The 20,000-nt window shown below is 43.0% G+C and overlaps 3 protein-coding genes across 6 annotated transcripts in view; 1 reads left to right on the forward strand and 2 right to left on the reverse strand.

The window, feature by feature from the left end:
• The window catches only part of pi4kab (phosphatidylinositol 4-kinase, catalytic, alpha b), a 56,352-nt gene extending 52,663 nt beyond the window's left edge, over window positions 1-3,689 (reverse strand). The window contains exons 1-2 of the mRNA XM_031570162.2: window positions 2,610-3,689; window positions 735-851 (exon numbers count right to left, since the gene is read on the reverse strand). Coding sequence (XP_031426022.1) covers window positions 735-851; window positions 2,610-2,708 — 216 coding nt within the window. The 5' untranslated portion in view covers window positions 2,709-3,689. The remainder of the gene's footprint in view (window positions 1-734; window positions 852-2,609) is intronic.
• Window positions 3,690-3,986: 297 nt separating this feature from the next.
• On the forward strand, window positions 3,987-10,683 carry snap29 (synaptosome associated protein 29). 2 transcript variants are annotated; one of them, XM_012814266.3, is made up of 6 exons: window positions 3,987-4,156; window positions 4,870-5,124; window positions 7,166-7,362; window positions 7,724-7,809; window positions 8,055-8,159; window positions 8,521-10,683. In XM_012814266.3, the coding sequence occupies exons 2-6, from the start codon at window positions 4,873-4,875 to the stop codon at window positions 8,676-8,678; spliced, it is 798 nt and encodes a 265-aa protein (XP_012669720.2). In that variant the 5' UTR covers window positions 3,987-4,156; window positions 4,870-4,872; the 3' UTR covers window positions 8,679-10,683. The 2 variants fall into 2 exon arrangements, with proteins under 2 accessions (XP_012669720.2, XP_031426023.1); XM_031570163.2 differs by lacking the exon at window positions 3,987-4,156 and adding an exon at window positions 4,163-4,310.
• A 4,396-nt stretch (window positions 10,684-15,079) lies between these two features.
• The window catches only part of si:dkey-178e17.3 (somatomedin-B and thrombospondin type-1 domain-containing protein), a 24,153-nt gene continuing 19,232 nt past the window's right edge, over window positions 15,080-20,000 (reverse strand). For all 3 annotated transcript variants that reach the window (XM_012814264.3, XM_031570165.2, XM_012814263.3), the window contains 2 exons: window positions 16,869-17,027; window positions 15,080-16,615 (listed from right to left, as the gene is read on the reverse strand). In XM_012814264.3, the coding sequence (XP_012669718.2) occupies window positions 16,510-16,615; window positions 16,869-17,027 (265 nt within the window). In that variant the 3' untranslated portion in view covers window positions 15,080-16,509. The remainder of the gene's footprint in view (window positions 16,616-16,868; window positions 17,028-20,000) is intronic.

Genomic DNA, 20,000 nt, shown 5'->3' on the forward strand with positions numbered 1-20,000 from the left:
GTCTCACCCAAGCCACTCACAAGGGCAATGATCTCTCTCCCTCTCTCTCCCTCCCTCCCTCCGTCTCCCTCTCTCTCTGTTACTCTCTCTCTCCCTCCCTCCCTCTCGCTCTCTCTCCCACCCCCACAGATCCCACACCAATGGACACACACACAAATACATGCCAACACACAGAGGAAAATAAACACAAATCCTAAAAATAACTTAAACTCCCACCATGAAGGGGGACAGCATGGAATACAAGCACTCACACACACACACACACACACACGCAAATGACAATTCATGCATGATGCACACCTACACACATTTTAATTTAGACACTAAAACAACTCAGAGAGAGAGAGATAGAGTGTCTCTACACAGAGAGAGAGAGAGAGAGAGAGAGAGAGAAGGAGAGAGAGAGAGAGTTAAGTTAATATTTAACATGAACCAAGAGTATACCTCTGCATACAATTTACATGAGATCACACAGAAAAGACTTCTTCACACACGGCAACTGATCAAAAATTCATCATGTCCTCAGTGTACTACAAAGGTGAAAGGGTGTCCACTCATAGCCAGCTCCAAATGTCCATTGTAGTCATCACCATTAAGGTTCTCACACACAATCACATTCAGACGCACCGACAAATGCACACTCTCACTCTCACTCTCACTCTCACACACACACACACACTACACACACACACACACACACACACACACACACACACACTCTCACTCTCACACACCTGAAGGCCTGACTCCACCAGGAACACGGCCAGTGCAATGACTGCGTCCCTGCGGCGGATGTCCAGAGTGAAGGCTCCCCGGGTGTCTGATGGGCACATGCATAGCAGCTTCTGCACCTGCGGGGGACAGAAGAGGGGTCAGCCTGTTCCCTTTCAGAACTTAAGGATAGCCAATCACAGGGAAAGGATGTGTATAACCTAGATCATCTGTATCCCTTACCAATAGTCCACTACCCCACACTAGAAAGGGATAGCACTGATAAGGGTAGAAAAAATAAGACCTTAACCAACATATACTGTAGATACAGGGAGAGGAAGAATGGATGGATGGATGGAAATAGATGGGCGAGAGGAGGGAGTCACCTCAGGACTGATCCAGAGTCAGCCTTCTTCGTGTCAGAACTCAGGAATTATAACTGCATCCTTAATAAAAGTAATACTCCCACTACCCCAAAATAGAAAACCATAGCTCTGAGGTGTAGCAATAAGCACACGACCAACGGATAGATGAATAATGGATAGGTACAAAGATAGAGGGAGGGTGGACGGAAGAATGGATGGATGGAATAGATAGATATGTTCTTCAACACATGAATATCAAGGAGCAAATTATGTAACTCACTGAGCCATGTTTCACAACATTCCATACTGTGCTATTAATCCACCCCCACTTCAAATGATTTCTTGTAGCAAACTTGATGACAGAAGCAAAGCTGAGAGTGTCTTTACTTTTACTACAAATGATGCAGTCGACTTCAGCAACATAACCTTAAGATTTAGATGATTCATTCCCGAATATGCAAAATATGAGAAGAAAATCATCCTGATTTAAATAGACTTATTAATGAACATAAGGCTATTTGACGCAACAAAGCATTTCTCATTTGACAATAATTCATTTTTCTTCTTATGTTAACATGCAATGTCCTGGTCCAAGAAGGCGTAGTGGGTAGCCAAAGAACTTATACATTTGCAGTCGTTTCCTTGGTCATCAGTTTCGCGACTATTTCATCTCTGGCTCTCCGCCTTCGACCAACCTGTTGGAAAGCGCTAACCAGCCAATCACGCACTTCATCGATCAGATTGTCAAAAAGTTTTTTCGTGTGCGCATGATGGCCATCACCTAGGCTACAGAACGGGGCAGTAGTCAGTTAGTGGTGCATCGATCACCGCCGTGGGAGGTATGCTACACAGCACAGCATTCGACAAACTGCATCTCAAGCTACTTTCGTGCTCAGCCAGAAACAGTAATACCGACGTATCCGTGGCAAGCACTGCAGTGCGCAACACTTTGAAGTGCGAATGATTATCTAACCGCTGACTAAAAATAACAGCTGAACGATGCTGACAACACGCCGCTTTAGAAAACTTCAATTAGACAACAGTTTTTGTCTTGTTTTACAGCGTTTACGCTCAGTCAGTCTTTGTTTTGGCGTGTGTTTGACAGGGTTATAAAGGGGGCGGTGACAGACCCTAGAAATTTCGGTAGTCTGACGGTGAAACACAGTAAACATCACATAAACCACCTCCACATCATGTATTTTCTTTTCTTTCATCAATGTTCAAATAGGCCTAATTTAACAAACACTGCAACCAGAGACATTCATTTTAATTTCCAGACAATATGCTACCTATTGTGTATGCTCCCATGCCAATACAACCACATTTAAAAAAAATAGAAACCAAGTATGTTATGTATGTTTTCTATTAGTTTAAAATATATTTATATACCCCACAGATGTAGCGTGCAGTGTACAGCCCTCACTGACACCTGTCTTTCGCGTAAATCTGCGCCGAAGTGGAAACACTTCAAAATGCAGTCTGTTGACCACACCACAAGAGATAAATTAAATGCTGATGTAAAAAAAATCTCACCTTGTCTATAGGTGCTGGTCGGTGCGCAGCTAGAGACCGGGCAAGCGAAAGAACTGTGTTGAAATAGAAGCCTCTTGTTCCCCCTCCTTTCGCCGACATGGTTACTCTCTTCCACCATTCAAATGAGAAAGTTCAGAAAAAAGCAACAGAATGCCACAAATGTACCAACACAGGCACGCGCACTGCAATACGGCAAGTCTGAGGGAACACGCAGTGCACAATAGCCAAAATGACTTGATGCTGCTGAGCTGTTTCGCGCAGTAGAATGGGTAGCCTACTATGCTAAAGCGGTGTTTGATACAGTTGACCGTTTGGACTACTTTGATGTGCGTGTAGGGTACTTCCTTCCACGATGAAAGGACAAGAGCATGTATAAATGACATCGAATCTTTCAGAACTGTTCTACACTGATCTACGGCACTAACATGTGCGATGAACCGGCTTTCATTTCTCTATAGTTTCTGAGATTAAAACAGGCGAATGTGGTCATCCTCGTCAATGATGGCTCTTTTTTTTTTCCTACGACATAGCGCAACAGAACGAAGATAAGGGACGTGTGCTGGGAACTTTCATTCGTCGAACAAACTGGTTTTACTTGACAGGCGTGTGTATGTTTGTCATTTGATACAGATGTCAGATATACGAATTCTGATTCTATCTATCTACCCAGTTCAGTTCATATCGCTCAAGCTGTTGGCTTTGTTCAAGATGCTCCACACAACCTGTGGTGACAGGAATCAAGTTTGTCCCCTTAAACCGTAGTCATGAGAAATGTAATTGTAACAATTGTGTTGTATAGCCTAGCCTACTCAATGTCTGCAAATGTCAAAATAGAAAATAAATCTTGAAAGTGACAAAACTGTTATGGTCAAAAGGCTTGTAGTGCTCTTTTAAAGTTATGTAGCCTATATGGCCGTTCTGGGGTTATTCCAAATACGTGGGTTGGTGACAAACCTGGGTAGGTAAACTCGGAGTAATTGGTAAACCTCCTAAAATAAGAGCTATAATTGGCTAATGATAGGAGAATGAAGCCATAGGGATCTTCTATTAGGCAAGGCAAGGCAAGGCAATTTTATTTATATAGCACAATTCATACACCGTGGTCATTCAATGTGCTTCACACACATGCACAACAATGTGCTTCACATACATTTTTTTAAAAAGCAAAAGGTCAGTGCATGATCATAAAAACAGTAAATTATAGAAAATAAAAGCATGAGAACATTAAGGCATAAAAATAGTATAATAGGAGGTTTATCATTTACTCAGTTAGGTTATCCAGGAGGATTGTCACTAAACCACGTACTTGGAATACCCTCACCCCTGTGTTGCTTTTGACAGGCTTGAGTTACATGTGTTTGGTCTTCTGTTCACAAACATTTAATTAGCCTACTGCAATAACACTATCATATCCCAGGCTTGCTGTTCGTTTACAAACACACCCATTCGTTTAGCTGACGTCACAGATCAGGCGAAGTCAGACAGGAAACTGTTCCAGAAGCGCAGTCAGCTGACAGCAAGCGAAAACAGCATCTGTCCGTGGTAAGGTAGGTTGTGTTTTTGTTATATGATAATTTCTTCGAAGGACAACTCAATACAAACTATCTACACTTTGTAAGTTGCAATTCATCATTTTGTTCTTCAACCTCAGAAGCATTATTGGCCCATATCTGGAGCGCAACACTGGACTGTGAACTTAAGGTAGCTAGCTAGCAGCTACAACGCTTGCTAGCTGAGTAGCTGTCTGAGTAACCTTTGAAGTTACAGTTTGAGAGATGACAGTGGCATTTGCGACATTGGCAGTTACTCTCAGTTAGAAAACCTCTTCATTTACATTTCAGACATGTCAACACCGTGCCCTGAAGTCTTAGGCCGAATCACGGTTTTTAGCTGACGTTATCCTCTGCCCACATTTGAAGCTAACACTACTTAGCGTCTTGCGAATAACATTACTGTAGTCATAGTTGGTTGTGTTTGCAATAGTGGTTAACATTATGTTATTGGTCGATGTTCTGTCAATTTGACAGTGACGTTATATGGAGGCTGACGACACCTTGACCTCCAATAAGTATGTTGGCAAGAAGGCTGACTAGATTGCTAGCTTGCAATGTCATAGTTTGCTTCACTAACTCGACACATTGCTACTACTCATGCAGTGTAACTTTATACATGCGTTACATTTTTAACAGAAAATATCATTAGACCCTGATATCCTGATCATCTCGTTTCACACACCCACCGCATTCCTGAACATTTACAGAGAATGGCAGCGTACCCAGGATCCCACAACCCGTTCGCAGATGATGACGACGAGGAGGAGACGACAGGCTCCCGATCAAAGGGCGGCTTCAACTTCAACGACGAGCCTCCCGAAAACCGCTTGACCGAGGCTGAGCGTCGCCAGCAGCATCTTCAGCAGGAGGTGATGCGAACGGCGCAATCAGCCGTGGACAGCAGCAACAGGTCGCTTGGACTCATATACGAGTCGGAAAAAGTCGGCACAGAGACAGCAGAGGTACGCGCCATAAAATCAAATTCCCTCTGTCTTTTTTGCATAGGTAAATATAAAAATACCTGCCTGGTGCCCTTTGTAATACTTCGACCTGTTCCTAGAGAGACACTCTAAAGTTACATTGTCATGTTTTACTCTTTCTCCTGTTAATGTTTCACCCTCTCTGATTGAGTGAGTTAGTCACACAGACAACTTGTTGCCATTGTTATTCGGTCATATCAGTGTTTTCAACCATTGAGACGTTTTTTAAGCTGTTTGCACAAAGGGATACTAAGACCCCGTCTTTGCTGATATATCTTTTTGCATGGTCTGTGAACAGTCAAAGTTCATTTTGACGTGAAGCAGAAAACCACCCCCCTCTCCTTGGACAGCTTTGCTTATCAGCCTTGTGACCTCTACATTGCGTTGACCTCTACATTGCGTTGACCTCACGTCATTGGATTTATTTATGTTGGGCGTTCTTTATATTCCCATATCCTTCCCCAGTCCAATTCAGACAAAGGGAATTCAGCTAACATGGAAGATAACTGTACAGATTCTTCAAATCCAAAGCAGAGATGTCATGTACACGTGTGGTTAGACACTAGTTTTCTGTGCACCTCAGTAATCCTGCTTTTCCCACCCACCCCAAACCCAGACCTTTCTTATATGTCAGTATTTAAAGAAGCAAGAAATACTTTTTGTTGACACGTGTAAAATGTGTCTCTACAGCCATGATGTAATTCTGAAAGCGTGATTTCAAGACAGTATTTGAAAAGAACCTTGTTTATTCTATTCTCAAAAACATGGGCAACTAGGGTGAAGATACTTTTTTTTTCTTTTTTTTTTTTTTCTTTTCTTTTTTTTTTATCTTTTTACTGCTTGTTCATTACAGTTTGTCTGGAAGCATTTAAACACAACCCTGATAGCCACTGAATCCGCTGTGATCCTGGGCCTTGAGTCAGCTGCGGTATGGCCTAATAAAAATAAACATGTACATAATACGCTATTAAATTATAGTCCTTCGACTTTATTCTGATACCCACAGACTATAAGCTAGCTGGCTATAACGTATTGTGTTATTTCCTATCCACCTGTGGCAGTCCAGGTTTTAAAGTACAACAATAGTAGAATCGCACACAGAAAAATCAACATAATTAGGAAGACCGCAACCACACCCCTTTACCTTTGAGGTGATAAATATTGCTAAATATTCTTCATCTTCATAGAGATACTGGATGTGTCAAGACTTGGGGAAAGCACAATTATAAGTATCCACTTTTGTGATTTAAGTAATGATGGACAGCAGCTGTGAACGTTCAAGCAGTTTTAAGTGTGAAAGAATAAAAACCAAATGGGCTGTACTCCTGTCCAGTTCTGTTGCCACGTCACAACACTGGGCAATGGGTGCAAGGAGCCGAGTTTAAATAACCCAGCGTGGGAGAAAACTAAAAAAACAAAGTGATCACATCCAACCAAAGTTAGGTGCCAAATGAAGATAAAGATGAAGGATAAATGTCAGCACACTAGAGTTCATGATCCCAAAAAAAAACGAATTCCTTTCAGATCGCCATTTGGGCAAAACCAATACCACGCTAGATGTCCTGACATGGATCTTTTTAAGGTTACGCAAGCAGTGCTTCTCTGAGTGCTTGGGCTGAAGCTGTTCCACTATACAGCAGGTGTTTCCTGTTGTATGTGTGGTTTCACAACTACTGCTGGAGAATCTTCTGATGTCAAAACCCTTTAGCATGATTGCTCTCACTCTACCCCATCGTGTTTGTTGGTTGGTTGTGGGGATAAGCAAGCTGGACTTGAGTGTTATATGACTGATCAGGCCAAATTGTCCATATTGAAAAGCCCCAAACGAATAGCAATGGTCTTCATCAGTGACTCTGAGAGACTTGGACTCTTGGTCTTTGTCTCTTTCTTTCTACTGACTAGACCATGCATTGTGCAAGAGTTCAGGATCATGCTCTGCGTTTTTTCCCTACCCCTGTTTCATCTCTCTCTCTCTCTCTCTCTCTCTCTCTCTCTCTCTCTCTCCCTCCGTCTCGTTGGGTAGGAGCTGATGCGCCAGGGTGAGGTGCTGAAGCGTTCTGAGCGTATGGTGGACAACATGGAGCAGGACCTGAGGACGAGCCAGAGGCACATCAACAGCATCAAGAGTGTGTGGGGCGGCGTCGTCAACTACTTCAAGGCCAAGCCCGACCCCAAACCCCCACAGAGAGAACAGCCCGTAGGATACCAGGCAAATAGCAAGTATGGCTGAGTTCAGTTTGTGTGTATGAGGGAGGGGGAAAGAATATATCCAGCAATTGTGTATGTGACTTTGAGTATGTTGTTTGTAGGACTTCTTGTCCAAGTGGAATGTAAGTTCAGTGACCTTTCACCTCAGACCCCTAACATCAGCAGTTTGTAATAAAACCAGTGGCCGACCCTGCTAAATCACTTCTAGGAAAACAGGAAAAGGAAAGGCCTGTGGAATGTGTGGCTAGCCCCACTGTGGTGGTGTAATGACCAGAGATAACCACTAGAGGGTAGCAGACATCTGCAGGTTGAAATGCAGGAGGTTTGCTGTGATATTTACTCAATCTTCCTCTCTGATGTGGTTTTAATGCAGGCTACAGAATGCCCTCACAGAGAGCAAACAGCAAGAGGACCGGTACCAGGACAGCCATCCCAACCTAAGGAAACTAGACACATCTGGTAAATGAGTGAATATATACACACACACACACACACACAAACTCCCTTTCTATGCTCATTCAGTGTCTCTCTCATATGCATATACAATTACATTTATACACACACACACACACCGACAGACAGAGACAAACATACATGGATGCAATTTCTTTGATTAAAAGCTGAAAATGTAGTGTGCTTTGGGAAGGTATTAATCATCAGGCACCTGTTGTTCACCACTGTTACATTGAATGTCTTCCCGATAGGATTTGGAGCTTCGGCGGCATCAAATGATAATCCATCCAATCAAAACGGCCATCCTCAGAACAGACACCTAAAAGCTGCTCATCAAAAACTGGATTGCAACCTAGGTAAGTCACACACACACACACACACACACTTATTTGGACATGCTTGAGGAGTACAGAAGCAACATCACTTCTGGTGTTCCAATCTTAAAATGTATTTAGGCTTTATCAATATTAAACAGACATAGTAATGAAATAGTATGTTTAAGGACTTTTGCGGTTGTGTGTGTGTGTGTGTGTGTGTGTGTGCTTGTTCATTGTTATACCTTTTCCCATTTTTTTTGTCTGTCTGTCTGCGTGTATGCGCATGTGTGTGTGGTTTTCTGCCTCTCTTTGTGTGTGTGTGTGTGTGTGTGTGTGTGTGTGTGTGTGTGTGTGTGTGTGTGTGTGTGTGTGTGTGTGTGTGTGTGTGTTGCAACCCCAGATGACATGTCTCTGGGCCTGAGCCGGCTGAAGAACCTGGGTCTGGGTCTACAGTCTGAGATTGATGATCAGGACGTGGCTCTGGACTCGCTGCTCAACAAAGTGGACAACATGGACGGACGCATCGGCTCCACCAACCGCCAGCTCAAAAAACTATAAACAACACAAACCAGAACTCTGCCAGGCCCAGCGCCAGCCCAGTGTACACACTATGAGCCGGACAAATTGTGAACATACACATATAAACACAACCACGAAAACTGGATTCATGCACAAGTCCTTAATCACTCAACACCCTTTGTTCTTATTTTTTGTAAAGGGAAACGTGTGAGTGAGTGTGTGTGTGTGTGTGTGTGTGTGTGTGTGTGTGTGTGTGTGTGTGTGTGTGTGTGTGTGTGTGTGTGTGTGTGTGTGTGTGTGTGACTGGATTGTATGATTTGCTGTGAATTTGTGTGGTGTTGAGGAGAGACGGTATGGTTGTGTGTTGAACGTAGTCTTTTAATGAGAAGTTGTGTGTCATAACATGTTGACACCTTGTGGCCTAAACAAGCAACAGAAAGTTTCTCTCTCTCTTTCTCTTTCTCCATATCTCACACAAATGTACATACACACTCTAAACCTCCTCATCACATAGTAGTCAGTGCTCTATCACCGCAGGTAAACTTCCCTGTCTTTAGTTGAATCCGTTTCAGCGGACCTTGAGTGATTGCTGCTCTTCTACACTCACCGGTTGCAGCTAGTATCTGTACCAATGAGTGTAGTCTGGTATTGTCCTGTCAGCTGTGTGTGGGGTGGCTCTGTGTGAATGCGTCTTGGTCTTCTACTGAAGCCTTGGGGGGACCCCACCTGGCATCATCTGAACTCTGAAATGGGTCCGGCTTACAGTCCACGGCCCTCCGGGGAAAGGCTCAACTCAAATTCAAAGTTCAATTCAAATGCAAATTCGACGAGCTTTATTGGCAAGAAAAAGTATCTCATAAGCATATCTGCTTTATTCGATTAAAGATTTGATGTGCTTATAAGGAAAACAGAAGAGATCATCATATGTACTATTGCTCTATGGAGCTGCCAGCTCTTTGGAGCCCCCTGTAATGGCTGACTGGTGCAGATTAGGCCGGATCTGAGCCATATTGGGGCCAGATCCGTTTGCCAGTCTGAGCAAATAAAAGTCCAGATTTTATAACACTTTTGCCGGGTGTTTTGTTTATTAACTGAGCAAAGGAACATCAGTCTATTTGTATACACACCCCCGGGCAGTATCTGAAATATTTGTGTTGTGTTGATATCCTGTTTACACCCACAAACCTTTAGTGACTCCTAGCCTGAAGAGCACTAAAAGGAGGGCTCGATTATACGCCAATTGCCAGTCAGCTACTATTTGGGAAGGTGCTGTAGCTGGATGTAGGCCTCGTGGTGGCAGGCATCATCCTGAGTCTTCACCACATCAGAGCCATCAGATCAGTCCCAGAGTCTGCTCTTAATCTGGGTAAGAGGCAGCTGGAGAGCTTCACACAACCCAGACTGGAGTGGATGGAGCCGGGTCAGTCACATTAGGGTCTTTGGAGCCTTAAGTTCAGTCAGTGTGGAAATGGCTGTAATTACTGCCTGCTGTACAGCTGTGTTTGTGCCATTGTTGAGCATACTGAACTCGACCTTGTGGAAAGGAGGTGTAAAGGTGTGTGTGTGTGTGTGTGTGTGTGCATTAAGAATGTAGGTATGTGTGTGTTGAGGACATAAATGTGTTTGTGCGTATGTGTGTGTGTCAGAGAGAGAACGACACGTGCCTCTGCCTTGTATATCCGCTCATTTTGTGTCCATCCTCACTGAATCTGAAGTAGTTGAGGTGGTGTGTTCTTTCACAGACTCTCCCCTTTTCTCCCATTGTTTTATACCCAGCTGTTCATTTTCATGTTAATTAGTGAAGTATAACCTGTGTTCTCCGGGCTGCTGCACACACCATATGAAACGTGGGGAGTTTGTCACACTGTCATATATGAGAACAACAATCTTCCAGTCTAGTTCATTTTTCACTGGACACAAACTTGCATCTTTTTCCTCCCTTGCTCTGTCTTAACTGTTGGCAAAATGTATGTTGACAGTCTTTTGATTGAATGAATGAAAAAAAGTACAAATGGCTACACCAATAATAAAAGTCATACTTTTATGACTGTTCATGATTAGTCAATTTCTCATGTATTTAGTGTAAGGGGAACTCTTGTGGTCTTTTTCAAAACTTAAAAGTCAGAGTAGAAGGTATGTTACAAAAGCTGGCTCACTACTTTTTTTGTTTGGAAATGCAAGTCTTTAATAACAGTGACACTATGAATTTTCTATACAAACTGAAAGATTATAATTATAAAGTTATATATGAAATATAAAACTAATCCAAATCATATCAAGGCTATTTTGTAGGCCCCAGTTGGCTGTCTTAGGGAAGCGCCGTTAGGTCTGTATTTTTTTAATCCATAGGCCATTATGTCCTCTGTAAAGTATTACATTCATATATGTGACCTTAAAATTCTTCATTGTTTTCCAACCACGTCAACTAACGGCGCGCACATCGCTAGCGTGCACCGCTATTCATTATCATTCCAGTGTGCCAGGCCAGCTGCACGCGGACACCTAGGCTCTCATTACCGCCGCGTGATGAATGTGGCGCGTGAACAGCTGGTTTTACTAGTCGGTAAAACTGGTGTTTAGGTGTCCACACATCAGTGGACAAACACGTTATGATATAGACGCTATGTCCTTAATTTAGGTGTCATAAACTGTTACGTAAGTGCAACTAAGTGATTTTCCACAATCTAGAAGAAGCACACACATAATGTTAAGACGCTGGGATAAGCATCCAATGGCATGGCCTAGCCTGTTGCTCAACCATCCGACGCTGTCATCCTACAGCATATGCAAAGGAATGCGTCCTCACGCTTGTTCACACACAGTTAATACCAACACTCGCAGCAGATGAACGTGGCCATATTACATTGTACAGGCATCTTGCATATCACAACATCAAAATTACAAAGAAATATAGCCTGTTTATACTTTTCACAATTCCTAATTTAAAGGCAGGGTAGGTGATTTATTTCAGATTTTTTTTATCTTCCTTATATCCTGATTGCAATGAATAAATAAATGGTCTGTCAACCGAAAGAAAAAAATCTCTGATCTGTGGCAGCCGCAGGTCTTTAAAAAGCATTTCCAATAATTGAATTCCTCCCGGATAGGATGGCCTACCTACCTGAGCACTTCCTGTGCACTCATTGTGTGTGATCGGGGTCTTTGACAAGACTAGGCAGACATTTTGCTATAAAAGCTAGCGGGCTAGTCGCACAAGAATAGCAGAGAAGGTGCAGCCAAAATGTCCAGTTTCACCTATGCTTACAACAGCCTGCTATTACTAAACAAAGCAGGAAACGAAAGACAGAAGTAGCCTACAGACAGAGCTGTGTACCGAAAGGCCTCCATATTTAACAAACACAAACTGCTTGACACAAAGTTAAAAGCACAACCTGAAATGTGGGTGATGGGAGTTGTGCAGGCACAGTCACGCCGCCTCCTCTGTTTGGCAGTTGACCGTCCACTCAACCACTGAAGTCCGTGGGCAGCAAATGAGATAAGGACGAAAGGATCTGAAGCCAAGCTTGACAGTTCAGTAAACGCACCCACCACAGGGAGAGAAAGTCAGGCAGTTGGTGGTGTGGCAGTTGGCATAACAAGCTATAACCTAGCGCTTCAACCCAACGCAGCCCCAGGACAACTGAGGAAGTTTAAGGGACTAAAAAGTGATGCCATGGTTGCTGTATTTCTGTTGGACAGGTAATTATCTGGTTTGTTTTTGGGTGAATTTGTTATTTTCCTCATCTATGTAGACAAGCCAACGTAGCTAGCTAAGTATGTAGTTTATGTATTAGCCCAATGCTAATGCTAGTAGACTGTAGCTATGTTTACACGAACCTGCTATGTAATCTTTAAGTGTAAGTTTGAGGGTATTTTTATGATATTCTATGTTCTATCTATAGTCTATATTGGCTTTGAGTGAGACGTTTTACAAATGTGATGATGTAGCTTACTTGTGTGTTTTCGTACAGAAAGACACATGAGGTAGTTAGATATGGTTAGCGATGACACCGCTCACTGCACTCTTCTCCCCAACTCTTAATGCTCTCTCGCTCTCTCTCGTGGACTGGTGCTCCAGTAGTCAGCTAGTGCACGTTCATGAGGGCCTTGAGAGGTGTGGGATTTATTTCCATTGTTTCCTTTCAAATTCTATGGTACTCTTGCTGGTTTCTCCAGAATCGCCTACCCTACCTTTTAATATGCACTTGCATAATTTAGTGAATAATTAAAATACAAATAATCTGTGAATATAGACATGATAAGACTTATATTCTCTCTGTATCCAGGCTCAACACCAGCAAGGGATACCCACACCCAACAGGTAGGCTAGCCTTTAAATCCCCATCAGTCGGAGGTGTCCTGCACCACGAGTCCTGTGGCAATCGGTTTTTTATTCCTCTCAGCTGTCTTGGTGTGACCAGACAGTGGCCATCCCATGACAAAGGGCGGAATGTCCCTCTTTTCAAACATGCTAATCCCAGAAACGTCTGCTGTCAGGAAGCATTAGGTCAACTGCCCAAAGACATGGCTTTCCTGCCACCACTACACACAAACACACACACGCACACACACATACATACACACACACACTCACACACACACACAAGAATGCATGCACGAATGCACGCACACACACACACACACACACACAAACGCCCACGTACACACACACACACACACACACACACACACACACACACACACACACACACACAGACACAGACCAAAGATCAATTTCTCCAGCCATGCATGACAACAACCACGTTTGCACAGGCCAAAGAAAATGCACTGCTCATACCTCATATAGACAAACACACACAAACACACCCACACACTGGTAATGGTCAGACCTGCTGTCCCAGTTGGGGGATCTGATGACAGACACTGATCTGGGACTGAGGCCTGATGCCGTGCCCTGACATCATAAAGAGTTGTGCTGACTTTGGAGAGCTTTGTGTGTGTGTGTGTGTGTGTGTGTGTGTGTGTGTGTGTGTGTGTGTTTGTCTTTGGAGAGTTGTCTGTGTCTTGTGTGTGTGATAAGCCAGTAATAAGAGGGCTGTGTGTGTGTGTGTGATAAGCCAATAAAGACAGGGCTATGTGTTTGTTTGTGATCCCAAATAAAAGCTGAATCTATCATGAAGACCACATTTCCTCTAAACTTAACATCTCTCTAGTATAAGTACAGTATTTGTATGTATAAGACTGGTTTAGGACTAAATGCAGTACCTCTTGTTCTACTGTGCCACTTGATGTAGAGGATTTACTTATAACAATAAATACCTCTTTTTTCAAGAGCTTAACAAACAGTGTGTCAGTGTGGCAAAACAACATCCTCGTCCCGTCCTGAGTCCCATCCCACTCCCATTTGTCTAACAGGAGAAACTAAGGGAACACGTAGAGAATGTGAGGAATTCCACAAAACACATGTTAAGGGTTACTCCATGTGTATGCTATACATACGGCCGCGTGTGTGTGTGTATCTGTGCACGTGTGTGCATGCGTGTGTGTCTGTGCTTATGTGTGTGTCTGTGTGTGTGCGCGTCTGTGTGTGTGTGTTAGTGTCTCTGCACGTGTGTTCGTGCGTGTGTGTCTTTATCTGTGTGAGTGTGTGTGTGTGTTAGTGTCTGTGCACGTGTGATCATGCGTGTGTGTCTATCTGTGTGAGTGTGTGCGCGTCTGTGTTCGTGCGCGTCTGTGTGTGTGTGTGTTAAGTGTCTGTGCACGTGTGTGCATGCGTGTGTGTGTGTCTTTATCTGTGTGAGTGTGTGTGGGAAAGTCAGGGCCTCTCCTGTGGCAGTAATGACTGCACTGAGACCTCAAATGGCTGCTTTGGTGGACATACCTCGGCGGGAGCAAACTGCAGGTAATTGGTGGGCTTGGGACATGGCAGATGCCACACAGGAGGGGGATGACATGTAGACACAGATGGTTAGGTGGAGACCAGAGATAAATCTTCACCAAACTATCCCCTTAAGCATTTAATTACTACTTTCTCTATGTCTGTTCATCTATTTCCTGTTGTCTTACATTAACTTCTTTGGTATACACTGTAATTGTGTTTGCATTTGGCTATCAAATGTATCCAGTGCATGCATTTGGCTATAGTATGCATTTGGTTTTCACTTTTATCAAGTGTTAGCATTGAGCTATCACTTTGATTCAGTGTGACAGTAGTACAGGGTGTGTGTGTACTGTATTTTGTCAGTTGGTGTGTTCCCTGGGCATCACACAGTTCACTTTGCTGTCACCAGCTTGCTTAGCAAGGTGATCTTCAGGAACAGTGAGTGACAACTGCCTTGAGCTACAGATGCTATCCTATGAAACACTGCATTGGAACACATGTGGTCCCTGAAATGACGGAGAGTCATAATGATCATGAATCTCTTTGTCTAAATGAGGCTACGTGTTGGACAGATGGAAGAAAGCAGAAGGAGATTCAGTTTATTGTGTAACAGCATATTTATTTTTGATTAACGCTATAAGTGAAGTCATACCTTTACACCTGTTCAGGTATAATCCTGAACAACGTATATCCCAAGTTTTGTATTTTAAAATGTGTGTGTGTGTGTGTGTGTGTGTGCGTCCCATACTCTAGTGAAATGAAGCAAAATAGAATAAACAAAACATCTGGCCCACATATGGCCCAGACCAGGACCGTATCTCATGAAGACCAGGCCCATGTCTCACGAAGACCAAGGTCAGATTTATTTATTTATTCATTTATTTAACATGGACAGTGCGCGTTAATGAACATTACTGTAAATATGCCAGAGTTAGCCAAAAAAAAGCACATTTTCATCTGTAGTCCCTGGCCAGATGTTACAATAGGCTCCTTAAGAATAAAAGCAAAACAAATAATTTTATCTGAGAAGCAAAAGTACATACTGTATATGCAGGTCCAGCAACTTCACCTGGGCCAAAACACTTTATGTGCTGAGCTCTCTGCAATTACTTTGGATTTTGATATAGACCGTACACACATATATAAGCATACAGACTGATACATACACATGCCATACATACATACAAATACACCCACAGCCACAGACAGACAGACATACATACACATGCCATACATACGTACAAACATACATTCATACATACATTCATACATACATACAAATACACACACACACACACACACACAGACATACACACATATGTACGTGCAAGCATGATTACTTGTAGAAATGTTTCCTTTGATAACAAAATACACATGAGAGGAAATACGCCACTGGACCCTAATGCTCCCAACAATCTTAGATGCACTGTCACATTGAGTTCCCAAAGAAAAACTCCAAACACACACACAGGCAAACAATCACACACACACACACACACACACACACAGTCAAAAGTTGGCACATACACACATTCATACAGACAAGCACACCAAGACGAAAATGAAACACAAACAAATTCAAAACAGGTTTACAAAGACATATAATACTCAGATACACAAAGACATACGATACTCAGATACACAAAGACAGGATGTATAAAGAAAAAAATAGTAATCATTTTATAATAATTGTACATGATGCATGTTTAAAGGCAATAGAATCATAGGAGGTAGATAGCGGGGTAAGGGGCAGGGTAGTAACAGAAATGGGGTAGTTATTGTGTTCTCATGGGATGTGATTCTAAATACTGGGTTTATATTGATGTGTTTATATTCACAATACTTATGATTAGGGTATAACAGGAGTGTCATAGGAGTATAATCAGAAATCCCCCTTTGGTTCTCTAAATGGTAGCCTCCCAAAGTTTCTGGCCAAACTCTTATTGGTTAACAGGGAGCGTGGTGGCAGTACCATGTCTCTACATGTGCGATATGGGGGGTTGGGTTTGGAAGAAGAGGGTTTTCTGCTCAGACAAACAGCACTGAGTACGGAGGGCAGCGGCACTTTTCGCGTGACGATTCCCTTACCCAGGAACCATGGCAACCAGGTGCAGATGCCGTGGTCCAGAATGTTCTACAATGACACAGATGACAACAGATGTCAAAACAGCTACTCAGAGGTCACGAGAGGGTCACCATTATAGAGACGTTGCATCATTCAAGTTCACACCACACCCATTTATAACATATCTGGCAAAGTTTGGGAACATAATTCAATATATTGGACATTCATTTATAATGTTGACATTGTGTGTGTGTGTGTGTGTGTGTGTGTGTGTGTGTGTGTGTGTGTGTGTGTGTGTGTGTGTGTGTGTACGAAAACTCACTTGATGCCCTCTAACCCGTCGCCAGAACAGCGGTTGTCGGTCGCCATGGCATCGCTCTGACACTCGACACACACGGATCGCTCAAGCACCAGCTGGGCACTCCACAGTCTCTGCTTACACACCACACTAGCCTGCCTCACACGCATGTACACACAGTAGCTAGGGGAGAGAAGGAGAGACAGAAGGAGAGGGGGAGAGACTTTGATTATTAACTTGCCTTGAATAAATATATAAACGAAAATCTGTTAAGAAAAATGCAATATCAATATCATTTAATTCATGGAGAGAGTGAGGGGGAAACAATTGTGTGTGTGTGTGTGTGTGTGTGTGTGTGTGTGTGTGTGTGTGTGTGTGTGTGTGTGTGTGTGTGTGTGTGTGTGTGTCTGTGTGTGTGTGTGTGTGTGTGTGTGTGTGTGTCTGTGTGTGTCTGTGTGTGTGTGTGTGTGTACTGTTCAATCAGGACTTTGGACATTTTATAGGTAAACAGTAAAAGGCCAATATCTCCATCCAACCACAGCTAACACACTAAAACAACTGCAGCCGTGTTTATCACTCCCACAGAAAGGGGGAAATGTCTGTTGTCATGCCAACAAGGCCAGCTGGAGTGTGTGATTGGGGCTGGAAAGCGCCGGTAATCTCGTCCTGCTCTGAAGCATAACTCACCCACCCTTTTCCCAATACTACAGGGGTCAGGGTACATCCCCGCTACACACATACACACACACACGCACACAAATGTAGCGTAACTCACCCACCCTTTTCCCAACACTACAGTGGTCATAACACATCCCCACTAAACACACACACACACACACACACACACACAAACTCACATGCATACACAGACACAGACACAAACACACACAAAAAAGTCTCTATGACTAAGCACTAAATACTAAAGGTAGAACAGTACTTTACTGTCTTGATCAAAACTGAGCAGTGGGTTTATTACGAGATGGGGGGCTTAAAGAAGTGCCTTTTAAAAATGTAATCAATGAAGCACACACACACACACACACAGACTTTCTGTCTCTCTCTCCCTCTCTCTTTCACATACATACACACACACAGACAGACTTTCTGCCTCTCTCTCCCTTTCTCTTTATCATACACGCGCACACACACACACACACACAATTACATACACCCATTTCAAGTATGTGTATTTTCTTGTCAAATGTACCAGAAACACTAGTTAGAAATCTACACACATACACATTTTTACACAAACACATGCACGCACACACACGCTCATTTAATATTGCATAAACATGAGTGTGTCCCCACTGTTTTTTATTTTTTTTGTCTTTTAATTAACTGAGTTATGAAGTGTGCATGCCCACACGTGTGTGTGTGTGTGTGTGTTAAAAAGAGCGAGAGTGTGTGTGTTCTGTTATATTCCATTGTGCTTTCTGTTTTGACTGTACACTTGTGATTAAACAGTTATTTGGGTTTGACATTTTATGTAGGATTGCAAATATGATTGTTCAATTTCATTACCTCTGAAAGATGGGTATGTGTATGTATTTTTCTTTGTGTGTGTGTGTGTGTGTGTGTGTGTGTGTGTGTGTGTGGCTTTTGTGATTTCCTGTGTGGGGCTTGATGACTTCCTAATAAGCAGTGATTACTCATGCCGTAAGGTAGTAATAATTACCTTTAAAGACAGACATGCTGAAACACAAACACTACACAGAGAGAGAGAGAGAGAGAGAGAGAGAGAGAGAGAGAGAGAGAGAGAGAGAGAGGAGAGAGAGAGAGAGAGAGAGACCTTGACTTTGATTTGAAACACTCCAAACAAGCCTCCTCCCAAAGTCAATGGTAACCATCCCCTCCCTCTTAGACCATCTCTCCCTGAACCGAGCCACGTTCTCTGTGTGCTGGTAGTATACTCGTATACTCCACCACTATTGTTGTCTCCACCAGAGATTAAAACATGGATACCATGTCAGTGTCCTGGCTTTCATTTCTTTGCTTTGACCAGTGCATCAAAAAGAGGTGCAAGCCTTGCACCTTCACAGACCAGGCGAAAAACAGTCTCAGTGATTTGACAGTACGGCCACATGGGTAAAACCCTCTCACTGAATCTAGAAACCAGCTGATTTGCAGTAATTGTACAATGGAGCACCCCCTCCTCTGAAGGTCACCTGACCTTTTGGGCAATTTACATTTACATTTACATTTAGTCATTTAGCAGACGCTTTTGTCCAAAGCGACGTACAAGGGAGAGAACAGTCAAGCTACGAGCAATAAAAAACATGGTGTAACAATAAATACTACTTTACATAAGAATTAGAAAAACGACCTAGAAAGGAAAAATAAGTGCAGGAATGTAACTGCTGAAGGGCAAGTTAAGCGCTAGTCAAGGTGCCAGTTAGGAAGGGAGGTGCTCTCTGAAGAGTTGGGTCTTCAAAAGCTTCTTGAAGGTAGAGAGGGACGCCCCTGCTCTGGTAGTACTAGGCAGTTTGTTCCACCAACGTGGAACTACAAATGTGGGGGGAACCGCAGCTCTGTCCATCTGTAACATGGCCTCCAGATTCAGGCGACTGAGTGGCTTTCTTTAGACAAAATATATTATTTGATCTATTTTTGACCAAATGTTCTATACTTACTTTCTGGCAAATGTTCTGGTTTCTTCCAGCAAATGTTAGTCTTTTTATATATATTTACAAATATCAAAAGTACTCTTGCATAAAGCAGGGGCACTCAGTCTACTAATCATGAATGAGGGAGACGGTGGATATCTCTCTGAGGCCAAACCAAGAAAAGGCAGAGGAGCTCTCTGCTAGTCAGTTTACGCTCAGCACATCTACCCCTAATCCTTCAGGCTGTGCTAGAAAGGAAAGAAAACTAAGTCAAGTGTGCTATTGGATACAGCCTTTTTCACACCAATGAAGACAAAAGAGGAGAGAGAGAGAGAGAGAGAGAAGAAGAAGAAGGAAAGAGACAGAAAGAGAGGGATCGGCTTTCCAGTGCTCACACAAAAACACCTGGTCACAGATTTCACAAGTATTTTGGCAATTTGGCACACGACATAAATACACATACACACACACATACACATACATACACAGACACATACACACACACACACACACACACACTACACATAAACACACACACCCCCAGTGGATT

Source organism: Clupea harengus, chromosome 7 (assembly GCF_900700415.2).
Source record: "Clupea harengus chromosome 7, Ch_v2.0.2, whole genome shotgun sequence".
In the NCBI taxonomy this organism is placed as follows: domain Eukaryota; kingdom Metazoa; phylum Chordata; class Actinopteri; order Clupeiformes; family Clupeidae; genus Clupea; species Clupea harengus.